Source organism: Physella acuta, unplaced genomic scaffold (assembly GCF_028476545.2).
Source record: "Physella acuta isolate Inbredline_101_S28 unplaced genomic scaffold, ASM2847654v3 ptg001350l, whole genome shotgun sequence".
In the NCBI taxonomy this organism is placed as follows: domain Eukaryota; kingdom Metazoa; phylum Mollusca; class Gastropoda; family Physidae; genus Physella; species Physella acuta.
This window is the reverse complement of record NW_026732865.1, coordinates 21667-41300: the sequence shown is the minus strand read 5'-3', so window position 1 is coordinate 41300 and position 19634 is coordinate 21667. Positions and strand designations below refer to the sequence as shown.

Sequence of the window (19634 nt, the reverse complement as noted above, 5' to 3'; positions counted from 1 at the left end):
CCGCATAAAATCAATGTATCGATTTTGTTCACTTCATTATTTCTCCTTGGATCGAACGGTGATGATCGAACCTCGAGTATCTCATGAATATTTATTGATCAAAGATGCACCGATTGATCTAAAGCTGCGTGATTAATCTTAAGTTGCAACGATCAATCCACAGATGCAACGATTGATGAACAGGTGCGACGACTAATCTGTATGTGCAAAGATTGATCTGTATGTGCAAAGATTGATCTGTATGTGCAAAGATTGATATGTATGTGCAAAGATTGATCTGTATTTGCAAAGATTGTTCTGTATGTGCAAAGATTGATCTGTAGGGATGCAAAGATTGATCCGTATGTGCAAAGATTGATCTATTTGTGCAAAGATTGATATGTATGTGCAAAGATTGACCTGTTTGTGCAAAGATTGATCTGTACGTGCCAAAATTGATCTGTATGTGCAAAGATTGATCTGTAGGGATGCAAAGATTTATCTGTATGTGGAAAGATTTATCTGTATGTGCAAAGATTTATCTGTATGTGCAAAGATGTATCTGTATGTGCAAAGATTGATCTGTATGTGCAAAGATTTATCTGTATGTGCAAAGATTGATCTGTATGTGCAAAGATTGATATGTATGTGCAAAGATTTATCTGTATGTGCAAAAATTGATCTGTATGTGCAAAGATTGATATGTATGTGCAAAGATTGATCTGTATTTGCAAAGATTGTTCTGTATGTGCAAAGATTGATCTGTAGGGATGCAAAGATTGATCCGTATGTGCAAAGATTGATCTATTTGTGCAAAGATTGATATGTATGTGCAAAGATTGACCTGTTTGTGCAAAGATTGATCTGTACGTGCCAAGATTGATCTGTATGTGCAAAGATTGATCTGTAGGGATGCAAAGATTTATCTGTATGTGGAAAGATGTATCTGTATGTGCAAAGATTTATCTGTATGTGCAAAGATTTATCTGTATGTGCAAAGATTGATCTGTATGTGCAAAGATTTATCTGTATGTGCAAAGATTGATCTGTATGTGCAAAGATTGATATGTATGTGCAAAGATTTATCTGTATGTGCAAAAATTGATCTGTATGTGCAAAGATTGATCTGTATGTGCAAAGATTGATTTGTATGTGCGAAGATTGATGTAGGCCTACATATTGTATAATGGTATATCTAAGGGTTCTAATCTGATTTGGTTGATCAATCTAGAAACTGTTCGTTTAAATTTAAATTAGAATCATGGTTAGAATGGTTCAGCGTGCAAAGACTGCGAGTTAGGTCTGATAACCAAACTACGGAGAGACAACACCGTTTTCTTGAATTCAGAAGTTTTAAATTTTTATATTTAAGTTATAATAAGTTTCAATTATATCAGCTTTGATATTGACCAGCACCTGGCGTGTCACATTAGTGAGCCTTTCGCAGCAGGGGCGGATGCTGAAATTTTTTGGGGGCCCTCATATATATATATATATATATATATATATATATATATATATATATATATATATACGTGGAACATTCATGAATATTATCAGGATATTTAAATAGTAGCGCTAGATCGCGTTAACTAACATAAGCTCAATTAGTCTAGCGACGCTTTTGTATAACATGTTTAGGTAAGGAAACTTCTATTTAAAGACACCTGTGTATTTATGTTAGCCTACACATGGTAGTGTATTCAGATATGTAACCTATTATTATTTGTTTCCATTTGTTTTAGGGCTATAGGCCGTGTATGGATTTGACGTTAATGAATTGGCCGTATACGAATTAGCAGCATATGCCATAAAGCCAGGATCTTTCAACAAAAGCGTCATTGATCGTTTGTGTGTTATCTCCCAGGGTCAGCCCTTTTAAGCAGTACACTTCTTGACTTGGTCCTCTTTGCTCCTTATGGAACATAGGGCCTCAACCATTTCCTTCCATTTCATCCAATCCCCTGCTATTAATTTTGTCAACTCCCAAGACATCCCTGTTGGCTTCAGTTCTTAAAGGGACTCCGCCTCCAGGTCTGTCTTGGGCGCCATCTTTTCCGCTTTCCCTGGGTGTTCCACTCAAGCGGCGTGTGTCCCACCCAGCGCCATTTCCTCCTTCTTATTTGCACACCACTCTTGCACATCATTTACCTGCTTCCGTCTATTGTTACTGGGGCCTCCTGGTTAATGTTAATTCTCATCACTTGTCTTTTCTTTGTTGATCTTGGGACCTACACGCTGAGAGATTGCTCATAGTTATAGTACATCAACTTTTTATTGCATGTCTTGTAGCCCAGGGGTCGGCAACCTGCGGCTCGCGAGCCGCATGCGGCTCTTTTGATGTCAAAGTGCGGCTCTCGGGTTCAATGCTCAAATATTAATCATTAAATTATTTCAATTTCTATACTCATTAAAAAAAATAGTATACTGCAGAAAATACTTTAAACAGGATAAAAACACTCAGCACAGAACAGTGAGAATAGGTGGAGTAGAGAGTATACGGTTTACGGACAGCTGATTGTCGCTTGGTATGGGGCATGTCAGACGGCAAGCCTTTTACAACACTCTGTAATGAAAGATATAATAATAAATTTAAACAATAAAACCTCCCTATTCCAAAGTACTTCCTATTAAATATTGTTGATATTGACACACTTCATTCAATTGTGTATGTAATATCTGGCGTTATTGTTTTGAGGTAAATATTTTCATAGTTATGATGTACTGCATATTCTGTTTGTTTCACGCTGTTATGATAAGTATTATATTATAAACTATATGTGTTCAGCTTTTTAAATGTATTGTCTGTTTTGAATATTCATCATGTCAAATTATTTTACACGTGGAAGTTTCTGAAAATACCCTTGTTGGACCGCTGGACAATCATTCTTATTCTTGTACCTTCGAACGTCCATAGGTACAAGAACATTTTATTTCTTTCGTATACTTATTTATTTTGTTACAGTGACATTCAGTAAACATGGTATAGAAAGACAAAAAATACTTCTAAGGATGATTTAAATTTTTAAAAAAGCGATTCTGCCTGGAGGTACAATACTTTTCTATACGCTTTAACATTTAATAAAAGGTTTTTTTTAGCAATATACAAAATCAACTATTTACTTAATGATTTATTAACGCAGTTTTAGATGCTCAATAACATTTTAAAACTCTTTATTTTAACCCCGCCACCAGTATGTCATCTGATAGAAAGAAGAGACGAATTGAAGAAGAAAATAGAGAATTTAATCAGGATTGGACCGAGTCGTTTGCGTTCATATGCAACACATATGGTCTGCCGACTTGTCTCATTTGCCAAGAAAAACTTGCGCACAATAAAAAGTCAAATTTGGAGAGACACTTCACTACAAAACATGCCCGATTCGCTGTTCAATATCCAACCAGTGAGGCACGGAAAAAAGCTGTCAAAGAGCTTCAAAAACAAAAACAACAGTCCAGTTCTATGCTCAACTACTGGACGCAATCTTCAAGTAATGCCAATCTGGCAAGCTTCGCGATATCATTACAAATTGCAAAAAAGAGGGAAACCATTCACAGATGGTGATTACGTCAAAGATTGTTTCATAGTTGGAGCTGAAGAACTGTTTCGTGATTTCAAAATCAAAACCGAAATCATGAAGAAAATCAAAGATTTGCCTTTGTCTGCTAAAACAGTACAAGATAGAACTTCTAAAATGTCTTCAAATATAACACACATGCATGTGGAAAACATTCAGTCGGCTTCTGCTACATCACTTGCTATGGATGAGTCTTGCGACATAAGAGACACGGCACACGTTACCCTATTCGCCAGGTATATTTCGTCCCAAGGTCCTAAAGAAGAACTGCTAGGTTTGCTGCCGCTCTCAGGGCAAACTCGTGGAGAAGACATAGCAGATGCTGTGCAAAACTGCCTGGAGGACTATGACATCGATATAAATAAAATAGTTTCCATAGCAACAGATGAAGCCAGAATTATGACCGGAATACATAACGGTGTTACAACAATTCTTCGGCAGAAAATAAACCGCGAAATTTTAACGTTTCACTGTATAGTTCATCAAGAGGCGCTTTGTGCCCGAACATTTCCGACAGAAATGGTTGAGGTCATGGACTTGGTTATTAAGATCAGTAACAGCATTTTGGCTAAAGCTCTCTACCATCGCAAGTCTAAGGAGTTTCTTGAAGAATTAGAAAGCCATTATTCTGACCTACTTATGTACAATAAAGTTCTTTGGCTTTCCAAGGGTAACGTATTGAAACGTTTTGCTTCTTGTTTGAGTGAAATAGAAACATTCTTGAATGAAAAAGGCATTGTCCATCCATAATTAAAAGAAGACACATGGCTGCAAATATTTTACTTCATGGTGGATATCACAAAGAAATTAAACGAGCTAAATGTAAAACTCCAAGGGAAGGGAAACCCCGCATATGCTTTGCTTGAAGAAGTGCTTTGTTTCGAAAACAAATTAGTTGTCTTTGTCGAAGATATGGAGAGCGGCAAATTACTTTATTTCGAAAATCTTAAGCAATATCGCGATGAAAATAATGCAACTATTGACACCAAATACTTCAGCGTTACCATAAGCAAAATGAAGGATGGATTCGCTGAAAGATTTGAGCAATTCAAAACGAGCCCAAGTACACTGGCTTTCATTGTATATCCTTTCAACACAAATACAAATGAGATCAACATTGAACCATTTAAAATTGATGCTGGTTTGCCTCAAATGCAACTCCTAGATTTGAGAACCAAACATTTGTGGAGTGATAAGTTTACAGAACTCAAGAGCAAGTTGGAAGAGTTGGAGGTCCAGAAAAGCATGCATGTTAAGCTGCACAAGTGGACATCTCTTAAAGAAATGCCGCGAGTTGAGACACTGGTATTTGAAGCATGGTATAGTCTGTTAGAATCTTTCAGTGAGGTAAAAAAGTTGGCATTTGGAGTGCTGACGATCTTCGGGTCCACATATTCGTGCGAGCAAGCGTTCTCTTGCATGAATATAATCAAAATAAAAGTAAGAAGCCAACTTACAAATACAAATCTGGAGGCGTGCTTGAAACTGAAAACAACAAGTTATGAGCCAGATTTAACCAAACTTTCAAAAGTCATGCAAGGCCAATGCTCCCATTGATGTAATTATTGTAAAATATTATTCTAAAATTACAGTTACATTCTTTGATTACTAATTATTTTATTCTATCACAGCTAGCTAATATACTTTGCTTTGTATGTACTTATAAGAATAAAGATTGTTTCGCATTTAAAGCTATTTCTTTATTTTAAATAAAAAATCAAATGCATATACCTAACATTAATTAATCAAATACCATAACATTGTAATAAAAAGTATGGCGGCTCTTTAAAACCTGGAAAATTTTGACTTTTGGCTCTTCAGTCCCAAAAGGTTGCCGACCCCTGTTGTAGCCTGTGCTACTTCAGTGGGTGATATTTAACATCACACCCTACCCATTGAGGCAAAGTAACAGTATAAGAAAAATTTGTTAAACCACAGATTTTTCAAGTAGTGAGGAATTATATTATATAAGATTATTTTTACTTAATAAGCAACGTTATAAAATAAAAATAAAGTGTTGTCGTTTAAAAGTTTGTAAGCATTTTAAATGTAGTTTAAATAATCGATAAATTCATGTATTTTTTTCTTTACAAATAATTTCTGCTTTTAACAACTTACAAAAATAATACTTTTAACAGGTTTTTTCGTGAATTATGTTTTCTTTTGTTGAATCACAGATTTTTGTTATATGTTGTCTCCCTTATCACATGGAAAAAAAAAATCGCGTTTAACCTTTAATGAGTTGTAACATGAAGGGATGAAATGGAGTTGTCATTTTGTTATGTTGTGTTATATTGCGTATATTGGTGGTCAAGAGACACAGAGGCGTAGCGACCCTTCCCGGCGCCAGGGGACAAACTTTCGATTTGCATCCCCCTCCCTCGAACTTTTCATTTGCACCCCCCCCACCCTCGAACTTTTCATTTGCACCCCCCCCCCTCAAACTTTCAATTTGGCGCCCCCTTAAGGTCGGCGCCCGGGGACATATGTCCCCCCTCTCCCCCCTCGCTACGCCTCTGAAGAGACATATAATATAATACTTTGTGCAGGGTTTTCAATTATTTTTTTTCAAAACTTTCCACCACTCGTTTTCTAATTAAAGTTGCATTCTTCCGAAAAATATATTTTGTGAGCATTTACACTCATTATTAATCTTCTTCTTCTTCGTTCTTAATTATTAGTGTTGAAGGGGATCGAGATTTATTTGCCAGTGGGTTTGAACTCGAGACTGTTCGAATTTATCAACCATGACCTTTTTGCCGACTCGACCACGCCTCCAACACAATTAAGCGTTACGTGTTAACTGATTATGCGCCATTGAGGCCATTGACTCCGATTTCAGCCTGCTTTTCTTTTTGGATTTGCTTCCATAGCCTTTGTCCAACCAAGAACAAACTACAATTTACATTATTAATGAAATCGGTTAAAACAAAGTTTTTGTAGTTCAATTATTTGTGGCTTAGTTTACTTAAGCGTTGGTCTGCTTGAACAATTTTAAAAGACAGCTGATCGCCCGAGTTTCTTTCAGGCATCTCTTCATCTTCTTGACGCCCCCCCCCCCTCTCTCCCCCATGAACGTCTACCGCCCACCTTAACCCCCCCTCCCACTCCGAACGAAATAGAATTTATATTAAAAATATATACTTTTACCATGCCCCCCCCCCCCCCTGAAAGAAACACTGCTGATCGCTAATGTGACGCATCAGGTTCTGTGATTTTTTTAGCGCAATTTCCATACGGACAATTGCGATTATTAACTCGCCAAGGATGGATGTGTGTCCGATGTGTGTCCGATGTGTGTCCGCAGCTTTAAGTGGTATCTCCTCCTCAACGAAGCAATATCGAGGACTAGTTCCAAAAGCAAATATGTTTAGCAAGTTCCGAGGATGATTGTGGGCCAAAAAAATTCCCGGAATTCCTTCCTGGATTTCCCGGAAAAGCCAAAAACTCGGAAAAAATGCAGTTTTTGGCCCATATCTCGGCAACCAGACCACTTAGCGACTTGAAACATTTACCAATCGATTCCTGCCATAATTTAGAACAATATTGCCGAAGAAAGTTTTCAAAAATATCCTTTCGTTCGGTCACAAAAAATTAATTAAGGAAATTGCGCTTAAATTGTCACTAGACTTTTTATTAACTTGTTTTTTAAAGCGTTGGCCGTTACTTAAAACTAATTGGAATCCATGTCGTCTAACCACAGCCACCGCCCTTACAGTAATACCAAGAAGGCGCATGTTCTGTAAACCAGTGCCCCCCCCCCCCTCACCTACCACCTCTTCTCATCTGATTCCAGAGTTTCAGACTATCGTTTTTTAACAGGTGTATGTTAAGTGCAAACTTGATTCGACACATTTTCTATAATTAATAGATCGCGATAATTAATACAGAAATTCGCGCCCATTTTTTTTTTCTGCCTGAATGAAACGTAACAGCAGTGTACAATAATTCTGATCAAGACCTTTTTGAAGTTTTCAGTCAATTAGGCAAACGGACGCCGTGAATGGTATTATCCGCCCCTTTTCAAAACATGAAGCCAAAAAAAACTCGCATGCGGCGTGAATAGTTTTTTAATCGCTTGGTACAAAGGGTAAAATAAAAGCAATATTCCGGGTTTATAATTGGCGTTAAATTCTGTTCCCCCTTGCAGTGGCGGAACTAGAAAAAAATGGCCACCCCGCAAAAAAAAAAAATTTGGGCCCCCCAATTATAAGATCATGTCATGTGTGTGAGTGCATTAGTTGGTTTGTTTTGAAAACCTCTGTTTTATTTTATGTCTGCTGTAATACTTCCTTTCATCGTGACGGTCAAAAGAATATGAAACATGTAAGCTTTGTATGTGTCATGGTTTCTCGTGTTGTTTATTTATATATTTTTTTGTATTTATATTATTAATTTTAAATACATTTCCTTTTTTGTACTATGTCATTCTTTGGTATGTATTTTTGTTAAATAATAATTAAAAGAAGTAATTGATTTTTGATTTTTTTAGTACACATCTATTAAAAGGAGCTAATGATCACCTCTGTTTCACACTTTTAAAAAGGGAAATAAGTCATGAAATGGTCTCTCGCGCAAAGGATTTTTTTTTTCAACAGAATTTTGCCGACAACAGCGTATGTTTGATTGTAGGAGAAGGAGGACTCGGCTTTCACAATGATTTAAAAATAAAGGGATAAAGAATATACAAGAGCGTGGGATGGTGTCTACAAAATAAAGATAACCCAACCGCAGCTATAGTATTCTTTAAAAAAAAAACAACATCAAGTCAAAAATGCAAGAAAATTATTTTCTTTTTAACTATAAAAAAAAAATTGATTATGGTCCGCCGTGGGCCCATATACGCGCCCCCCCCCCCCCATTGCGGGGTCTGGCGGCACTGTAGTTCCGCCCCTGCCCCCTCGTTGCCGCACTCGATGACCATATCGGCGTTGAAGTTTCGACAAAAGTACCTCGCTGGCGTTGAAAGCAGTCAGGCCTCAAGGCTATAGTGGAGGAATTTCAATGGAAGGCGTTTTCCCATATGGCGCGAATGTGTCACCTGCGGTCCAAACCATTTAGCAGACGTTAACTCGTCCAGTGCGTAAAAGCCGCGCCGCGGGTGTTGGGGCATAGGGGAAATAAAAAACACGGCGTTGCGTAAGGAACGGATTAAAAATATAGTTTATTGATGGAAATGAGGGGAATATGTCTCGATGTTAACGCGAAAAATACATAAGCAATATTTTAATATTTATCCTGTGTAAATCCTTGATTTAAATAATAAAGTAATATCAATATTGTATGAACGAAATGTGTTTAATATTCAGATTAATTATGTAAATATTGGGAATGGAATTTACATAACGAACGTTTTAATGAAGTTCTCTTTATTTTTTTATGTGATGCGAATCTGACATAAAGTCGTAGTGTTGTGTGTATGTGTGTGGGTGTAGGTGTGGGGGGGGGGGGGTGTAGAGAGAGCGATAGGGCAATATTGAATCAAGTTTTGGGTAGTCAATATGTAAATCGTATCACTGAAGCTAAGCGGTTTCTGTGGTTGAACCAGGGGGCTTTGATATCGGGGTTGATTAAACATAGCAAAAAAAAATAATTAAAAAGACTTTGCCCAATTAGAGAGTTTGAGCTTAAACATTGTAGACTCAGTGTATCACCAGGGTGGGGGTGGGATGGTTAGATCAGGGTGGGATGAGGGGGGGGGGGGCAAGATCGAACACTACAAGACTTGGCACTTGCTAGGGTTAATAGACCTCACAGAAAGACTACTGGAGGAGTAGAGAAAACATTGAGGCTCCCAGGCAGGCAGTAGGGGGAGAGATGGAAATAGAGGACAAAACCGTTCGTCATAAATATACAACCATACGTCAGAAATATACAACCATCCCTTCATAAATATACAACCATCTGTCATAAACTTACAACCATCTGTATATACAACCATACGTCAGAAATATACAACCAATCCCATAACCTTACATCATACACCCATCTTCATCAAATAAAATACAACCATCTGTATATACAACCATCCTTCATAAATATACAACCATCCGTCATAAATATACAAACCATCCGTCAGAAATATACTTACAACCATCCATATACAACCAACCTTCCTATAAATATACAACCATCCTTCAAAATATACAACCATCCGTTCATAAATATAACAGCCATCCTTCATAAACTTACAACCATCTGTCATAAACTTACAACCATCTGTCTATACAACCATCCTTCATAAATATACAACAACCATCCGTCATAAATATACAACCATCTGTCATAAATATACAACCATCCGTCATAAAATATACAACCATCTGTCATAAATATACAACCATCCTTCATAAATATACAACCATCCGTCATAAATATACAACCATCTGTCATAAATATACAACCATCCGTCATAAATATACAACCATCTGTCATAAATATACAACCATCCGTCATAAATAAATACGCAACCATTACAATACAGTTTTCAAGGGACACAACTATCCATTGCAATGACATCACTATCTGCTAAAAAATGCATAATCGTCGATCAAAAAGCACTCGTATGTCAAAAGTACTTAATAATGTGTCAAAAGTACAAAAGCATATGTCAAAAGTACACATTCATGTGTCAAAGTACACAATCACATATCAAATGAGCACCATCAAATGTCAAAAGTACACAATCATATGTCAAAAGTACACAATCATGTGTCAAAAGTTTCACCACCGATAGCCAAAAGTACTAAATCATTGGTCACACGTACCCAGTCAACCATCCTAAAAAGCCACTCGTCTCCAAAACAGGATCTAGCCGTACATTCATAATTTAATTAAAACGACAATAGAAACACTAAACCATTAACAGGTTTTTTTTCTTCTTCTTCTTCCTCTGGCTTAAGCTAAATGGATCTACGTGACAATACACGAACGGGGCGTGTGTTGATTGGCTACCGTCGACACTCAATGAGCGGGTAGGCACACGGGTGAATAACGGATGTCGGGGTCTTTAAGACCATATTGATACACCGGACGGGAGTAAGCGAGAAGCCCTCCGCAAGGCCCATCCAGAAGCCCCTTAGCGAGATTCTATTCAGCCGCAAATGCTGGACAACTGGCTTTTGTGACTCAAGGATCGTTCAATTCCCTGAAGTGTCGGCCACTTCAAGCTAGACCGGCTCCCTTGGTGTTCGCAGCTTACAGATTTATTTATTTTCAATTTTAAAAAATGCCATAGTGGCAGAAATATGTATGTGTATGTATGCGTGTAGTTTAATGTTACGCATAGGATTATGGATGCTTCGCAGTGAGGTTCTGACGAATTAGGTATGGAAAGTATATACATTATTTAATGCTAAAAGAAATATAAACATTAATGTCTAATTATTGGATCATTTACACAACTATATTGACAGCTGGAATATATATATATATATATATATATATATATATATATATATATATATATATATATATATATATATATGTATATATATATATATAAAGATATTTATATTAAGATATATATATATATATATATATATATATATATATATATTAAAGATATTTATATTAAGATATATATATATATATATATATATATATATATATATATATATATATATATATATATATATATATATATATATATATATATATATATATATATATATATATATATATATATATTAATACTAATAGTTTCGCTGTCTCTCTATCTATCTATCTATCTATCTATCTATCTATCTGTCTGACAAGAACGCTCTAGAGAAAACACAAGGAAAATAAAAACATGCATAGTAATTCGAAAAACGAAGTATGACGTCGACACATTTAGCGCACAGAGTAGAAAATAATCTCAAGCCGGATAGTGCACACATTGATATGACGTCATTGATTTGGTCTAATTTGGTCTAATCTAAGTGGTTTGCGTGAAGTTTCTTTCATACAATTCTTCGGGTAGGGGCGAAGCCCCACCCCCGCGTAAGAACGTCTGAGCCCCCCCCCCCCTCTCCCCAACTCAAAAGAAATTTCCTCATCGATACTAATAAAATTACCGCCTAATTAATGTGTCTAATCTAAAAAGTGGTTTTCTTGCAATTTCTTTAATGCAATTCTTCGCGTAGTGGCTATGCGCGACACCAGTGTTTCTTTCAGACTTTTTCCTCCACGGAGAGGGGTGCGGGTACTTGAAATTTTCGGGGGCGGGGGTAGAATTTTCGGGGAGGGGGCGGACACTGGAAAAAGTATATAATTATATTTCGTTGAATGGGACGGTAGACAGGTTTTTTGGGGGGGTTGTGTGTGTGGGGGTGGGGGGGGGGTGGTGTGTGTGGGGGTGGGGGGTGGGGGTGGGGGTGGTGTTAGTGGGGGGGGGGGGTGGAAGGGGTGGTGTGTGTGTGTGTGGGGGGGTGGTGTGTGGGGGTGGGGGGTTGGTGTGTGGGGGTGGGGGGTGGTGTGTGGGGGGGTGGGGGTGGAAGGTGGTGTGTGTGTGTGGGGGGTGGGGGGTGGTGTGTGTGTGGGGGGGGGGGGGTGGGGTGGTTTTAGTTTAGAGAAAAGAGACAGCACTATCAGCCTAGCGCCCGTTGTATCCTTCCTCAACGGGCCATTTTTCTCGTATATATATATATATATATGTATGTATGTATGTGGTCTACATATTGCATTCGCTTTGGATACATGGAAGTAGGTAAACTTTGGTTTTGAGCTCGATACACGCATTTGATTTTTTCCCCTGACTTTTACTAATCTCTTCAATTTCTTTCGCACTAGTTGATAAAACTTTAACGATTGCGCGCATATGTGACTTTTCATATGGCACGGGATCAAAACCAAGTTAAATAGACATAAACATCAAAGGCCATTTAAGTTTTTTTTTTTTTTAAATTGGTTTTTAAGTCGATGTATTTGGTTAGTTTCTTTCCACTGTGACTTTACCTTGATGCCTCGTCTAGCGTAAGGTTTAGTTTGTTTGGTAGACTGTTAGTTAACATGGGCGTGAGTGATCTATTGATGTTTTGATCTTGAAGGCATTTATCCCATCATTTTCATATCAAGTTCCCTTCTCAGATCTAAAGACTCACTAGGCGGATGAAGTAGTTTTTTGACTTTGTCGTTTTGAAATGATTGTGTCGTCAGCACTATGCCAAGCCGTGTTTACTTTCCAAACGTGAATCAGGTACCCATAAGAACTGGGTGGACTCAGTGACGTCCCGAAGACTTTAGTCAGGACCAAGATCCGAACTCTATATTTTCATGTTAGCACTCGAGCGCTCTACCACCCGACTATACTGGTTCTCATATGGAGAGTAGATAATTAAAGCGATGACATAGCGAGAAATCTGTTCACAATTATCCCCCTGTATTGACATTCTCTGATGAAAAATGGAGGACGCTGGTATTCTATGTAGTATAACTCAAACTTTCGCTATGACTTGCTTTGAATACTCTTCGCAACGGCCTGTTTGGTATAATCTTTTTAATTTCCTATATACTTTTACTTGAGGAACTTCTGTTTCAGCTATTTGTATTTGAGCTACATTGTTATACAACAAAAAATCAAGACATTGAAATCTACGTAAAGTAGCTAAATGCCATCTTCTACCTTGTCGTGTAACAAAAACATCAAGAATTTGAAATCTTTTCATACGCCCCAAGTCACCGACGGTTCTATTGCTAGTATCCACTTTCAGGGTTGTAACTAGCTTTCCGGTTCCTGAATGCGCAAAGTTTTTTTTTTTTTTTCACGGCACTGAATTATTGGGTCATGTCCCTTTGTTTGTCTTCGTAATTCCAGAACTACCAGCGAGAAACGGTCCGTGGAATTTGTAAAGTAAACATTACTTTTCTAGATCTAGCGATCCATGGGGCAGGGGAGGTAGAAGTCATACGTTTCTTCGGCCAATGAAGGGGTAATGTGGTCAGCATTATCCCCAGCCGCTGTCGAGTGGTCTCAGGGACGTTTAACTGATTTCAAACCGGATTCGAACTCAAGACTTTCGGGTTTACAGTTTAGCGCTCTACCGCTAGGCTTCGCCGTGACATATCCGTGTATCTGAGCATAGATCAAAACAAATCACGATCACATGACCAAGGTTTCTTTCAGACATTGGTATTTGAGTGGCGGTTCACTTGAACCTTCGGAGTGGAGGCGAGGCGGACTCTCAAATCTGGTTAGCTTACATATTTAAAAAAAAAATTCCCCCGGGGTGGGACGGGAGGTGGACGTTCTCCAGGGTGGGTAGTACCCCTACCTCCTCCAGGAGGTGGACGCTCTTCAGGGGTGGGTAGTACCCCTACCTCCTCCGAAGAGATGCCTGAAAGAAACTCTGCACGTGACAGATTTATAACTTTTTAAACACGTAGCGGGGCAAAAAAAGGGGTATTAAAGATTAGCAATGAAACAGGAGCCAGCAGCTTAAGACTCCAGGGCTACATACGTCATCATGAAATTAAAAAGGTTTCATCGTATTAGGTTTTATAATATTTTACAGTAAAAACAGTAAGGGTGGGGGTTGTAGGCCTACATGCAGTACTTGCTTGATGCCGTCACCACAGCAGCCGATTCCACCACAACAAAAGGCATGGCTTTAGTGCGTCTCTGGAGCCATGGGATCACAATAGGTACGGAAGTCTGTCTCAGGTGACTCGTCGCTAAACGCTAAACGATGCGTAATTTATTTGCTCGGGGAGGCGTGTTTTGTGTCACTTCTTATCCGTTTCATCCTAACGCAAGAACGTCACAACCCCCTCCCCTAACCATCAACTTCTTCACATGTGATTTTATCCCTAGAATCTATATATGTCTTATGATACATATCCAAACGAGAATATGTAACGCCGTTCGTTCGGTTAAAATTAAACTTTAAAATATACGATAAATAATCTTCATCAAGATATAAAAAATGCACAGGTGATTTTTAATTAAGATTTTGAGTAAATGTATACTATTCACCTTTAAAAAAAATTAGCAACTGAAAGCCACAGTTTAAAAAAAGAACACGTAAAAAAAATCGGAGCGAAAATTAAAATTAATTTTAAAACTTTAGCCTTTTTGTTATCTCGCTTTATCTGGCCATGACGCAGGCGAGAACGCGACGGGCAGACTAAACAAGTCGTAATGTTGCCGATTTGTATCTACGGCGCTGCGGACGTCCTAGAAAAAAAAAATAACTCCGTAATCCCATGCAGCGGTCCAGCGCGAACGTTATCGCGATTGAAAAAAAAAATTGTGGTCGGATCACACAATGCTGACTAGAACTTAAAAACCGAGGAGAATTTGATAGTGTTTGCAAAAATATTTGCCGCTGTACCCCTCCTTTGTGTGCTAAAGTTTAAGCGCAATATCGTGTGGGGATTTGTAGCGTCTGAAAGATTTGTATCACCTTGATGTGTTATTTAATATTCAGGTATACGATTTCAACTGCCACTGCAAATGGCCTATATATTCATATATATATATATATATATATATATATATATATATATATATATATATATATATATATATATATATATATGTATATATATATATGTATATATATATATATATGTATATATATATATATATATATATATATATATATATATATATATATATATATATATATATATATATATATATATAAAGCTATATAAACTTACATAAGGCATGTATGAAAATCTCGCATGCACTTTAGGCTCTTTACCTTATTACTGAACCGAGATCAATTTTCAGAAAAATTGTTTTCTTTAACTAGTAAGCACAATATCGATAATTAAATGAATAAGAAATATTTGAAACATTTCATTTATAGAAAGTTAAAAAGAAAAAGGAGGCAAAAATTAAGCATCTAAAGCAGTGGTTCTTAACCTGGGTTGGATCGAACTCCAAGGGTTCGGTGAGTGAGTCTCAAGGGTTCGGCGAAGGTCAAGACACACCTGACAAAAATATTCGTGATCGTAGTTGGTCAGTGCGGACCATAGAACTATAGAAGTGGTTGGTGAACGCGCATATGAAACTGGTGGAGTGCGGTAACCAAAAAGGTTAAGAACCACTGATCTTAAGTCGCATACTGTTATTGAAGCCAAAAAAAATTGTCATATCTGTTCCATTGTTATTCAACCTGTAAGATTTAGATGTGTTTATTAATAGAACACTAAGGAAAAAATTCGACCCTTGGTCTATTTAAACACATTTATTTTGTTTGTTTTGCTAAACAAACACATCATGCTGGACATGGGATTTACACATTACTATTGGTATTTGGAACGGTACGCCGTGGTCGGGTGTTAGAGCACCCAACTACTACCCTGAGGTCTGTTCCAATACTGCGATTTTTTAAAAAGACGTCAGTCAGTCGACTCAGCACTGATGGGTACCGAGCTCTAGTTAGGGGAAGCTAGATGGGTATAAGAGCTGACCATACGGAATATCTTCATATGCCTACAGAAACAGCTGTACTCTGCTTCACCTGACCCATTGACCACCACGAAAGGGTAAGATTATTGTTGACTATTATTTTCCATTCGATCGATACCATCTTCATAGTATTTTTTTTTTTAATGTTCTTAGTGGTCAACCAAAATATTAACTGAGGGTAACAGGTCTTTATCTAGTCAAAGCAGAAAGAAAGATGATTTTCATCTCAATCCTCTAAGTTAAGGAAACATCTTATTTTAGAGTTAGGCCCGTTCTTAGGTCAGTGGTTCTCAGTCTCTAGATTTTTGAAAGTACCGAACCCCACCAGTTTTTTTTCATATGCGCATTTACCAAACCCTTCTTACAAGCGCTTTCATATGCTCTAACGAAATCCAACAATGAATCATATGAGTCGAGTATGTTTTGACCTCCGCCGAACCCATGACACTGACTCACCGAACCCCTTGGGTTCAATCTAACCCAGGTTAAGAACCACTGTCCCGGGGGGGGGGGAGCTGAACAAAAACTCTAACACACATACGCTAATCATACGTTTCAACTCGAAACTCCATTCACTAGCGAGAGAACAAAAAAATAAATTGTTGCATGAAAGCTGGAAAATTTCACCTCCCTTCAAAATATGACACTTTCTGTTCAAATCTTCACATTGGGGACCCAGGAGACTTGGAGACCCCCTTATTAAAAGTTCACCTGAAACCCTATATAAAAAAAAAAAACCCAGGGAACCATGAAGTCATGAAAGGGGGGTAAATTAGTACCTTCCTCGTCACACCTGCCCCCCCCCCCCCCTCCTTCCACGACAAACCTAGTCATACGCGCCCGGAGCTGGAGAGTGAACTCAATGCGTGGAGTGGTGGAGCGATCCCACGCGTTCAATAGACACGTAAACTTTAGCCGTACGCTGGCATATGGAGTCGTTAGTCAACGTTTGACGGAGTAATCGCCTGCTTGGGTGGGGGGGGGGGATAAGGGAGAAATAGAGGACTATTTAGTCGACTATACAATTAGGCTTGCTTGACGTTCAGATTTATTGGTAAAATCGTGAAAAATTTATAATTTCAATCTATCTTTATGTTCTTTATGTTAGAATATTAAATGTTCTTTTTATTTGTCAGACAAGTAAAACAATAAAGACGCAGACACACACAGACAAACAGACAGACAGACAGACACACACACACACACACACACACACACACACACACACATATATATATATATATATATATATATATATATATATATATATATATATATATATATATATATATAAAATTATATGATATTCTGTACTTTTATTATTCGTACCCATTGCACATGTTTGTGTAGCGGAAATTGTTAGACGCCTTAAACCCCTGGATTATGTTTAGGCGTATTGTAGTTCGAGATTTTCGGATACGTTGAGATTAAGGCGAAACTAGCTAGCTATGTCACATATGTGTGTCTGGAATATTGAGGAGAGATTGAATGTAGCTCTCTAGCATTCTCTCTCTCACTTTCTGTTTGTCTCTCTTGCACTAATTTTCTTCAATGAATCTCTATTGGAGGAGGGTTGGGCCTGTCCACGCCCCACCCCCGGACGAAATTAGAAAAATATATATGACTTATATATAGAATAAATACTTCAACAAGTATCCCCCCTTCCTGGAAATTTAACTGCTCCCACCATCTAAAAGTTTCCAGGAGAAAAAGGTGTGATAGAAACATTGCTCGCCTCACTCTTGTCTGTATATATATATATATATATATATATATATATATATATATATATATATATATATATATATATATATATATATATATATATATATATATATGTGTGTGTGTGTGTCCGTAGGTGTGAATGTGTGTGTATGTGTGTGTGTATGTGTGTATGTGTGTATGTATGTGTGTGTATATGTGTGTGTAGGTATGTGTGTATGTGTGTGTGTCCGTATGTGCGTGTGTATGTGTGTGTATGTGTGTGTTCGTATATGCGTGTGTATGTTTGTGTATGTGTATGTGACCACCCATTGATTGGGGACGGGCTGCAGCTGGCCAGATGAAGGTAAACATTCAGATTACAGACGGCGATGACGCCAGGCGCCCCACGCTCCTGTCATCAATCACGCACGTCCCGTGACATGTGACATCAGATGTGTCACGTTCACGTCACACGAGAGAACGTGATTGATGTGCCCAAAATATTCGTGCCTAACCTGCTAGCTAACATGACTTCTATGAACCACTTTTTTTAATAACTAAATAGAAAAACAAGTCTGTTATTAAATTTTTTTAATTATTCAAAAAAATAGAACTTGAAAAAAAATGTGAACAAATAAAATAAAAAGAGTAATTAGTAATGATTAAAAGCCGTATCATCAAGACCAGGTATGAATTCAATACTCTCAACACAACCTTGACCCCAAGTACACTGTCCACGCTGTCCAAAATACGGCTGTTTAACAGCAATGTCAAATCTGTTCTCCTTTAATTTTGAGACGTGGAGAGCACTGGCGTCGCTAGGTCGGGTGTCACACCCCCCCCCCCCAAATAAAAAACAAAGTGTATATATATATATATATATGTATATGTAAATATATATATATATATATATATATATATATATATATATATATATATATATATATATATATATATATATATATATATATATATATATAATATATAAAGCTCAATTCTGTAAGTGTTACGCATATGTTTGTTTGTCGCTGGTTATCGATGGATGTAAGTGTTAGAAAATTATCGTGCGCATTTGTCTAAATTTATGAGTTAAAAATTACTATTAAAAGTGTTGGGAAATCATTTTCATTTTTCAAATCAAATTATAGTAATAATTGTCGGCATGTTCATTAAACACAAGTTTTAAAAAAAAAATCATCTTTTACAAAAATTCTAATTATGTCTTTATTTAGTCCTATAGCGCTTACTTCCCTTTGATAAATTAGGCAAAACACAATTACTTCCCTTTATAAAACCATTGCATTAGTTGAAAAGCATTTACTTTTTAATTACTTTGTTTTGGTGTTGGGAAAAAAATAATTACATAATTAGCGGGGATTGATCAAGTGCAAACGTTGTAGGTATTTTACGGATAAGCTTGGGGTATTATAATTGTTCATTAAATTGAAACAGGCGCGTTCGTTTAAGTGAGTGCAAAAACTATGAATAAGTTGGGGTACTATAGTCGTTTATTAAGCTAAAACAGGCGATTCTGCCCTGGGCGATTATGTTCGCGTTAGTGTTTTCTTTGTGTTTAGGTGGGTTTGCGTTAGTGGTTGCGTTTTGATTTGGTTCGTTTTTGTTCTTTCTTTTTTTCGTTTTTGTTTGTGTTTTTTTCTATGGGTTTGTATTTGTGTTTTTGGTTGGTTTTACGTTTGGATTTGGTTTGTTTTCGTTTGCTTTTTCGTTGTTTTTTTGTGTTGGTATTGGTGTTTGTGGTTGTGGTTGGGTTTGTTGTTAGGTTTTTGTTTTCGTTTGCTTTTTTGTTTGTTTTTTTCTTTGTGTCTGTATTGGTGTTTGTGGTTGGGTTTGTTGTTAAGTTTTTGTTTTCGTTTGCTTTTTTGTTTGTTTTTTTCTTTGTGTCTGTATTGGTGTTTGTGGTTGTGGTTGGGTTTGTTGTTAGGTTTTTGTTTTCGTTTGTATTTGTAATTGTG

The 19634-nt window shown here is 37.2% G+C and overlaps 1 protein-coding gene across 1 annotated transcript; it reads left to right on the top strand.

The window, feature by feature from the left end:
* Positions 1–3614: 3614 nt before the first annotated feature.
* LOC131926914 (general transcription factor II-I repeat domain-containing protein 2A-like) lies at positions 3615–4862 on the top strand (the record flags this gene model as incomplete). The annotated part of the gene is made up of 2 exons (XM_059282504.1): positions 3615–4227; positions 4723–4862. Coding segments are annotated over exons 1-2 (753 nt in total), but the record flags the coding sequence as incomplete, so codon positions are not given.
* Between the last annotated feature and the right edge of the window lie 14772 nt (positions 4863–19634).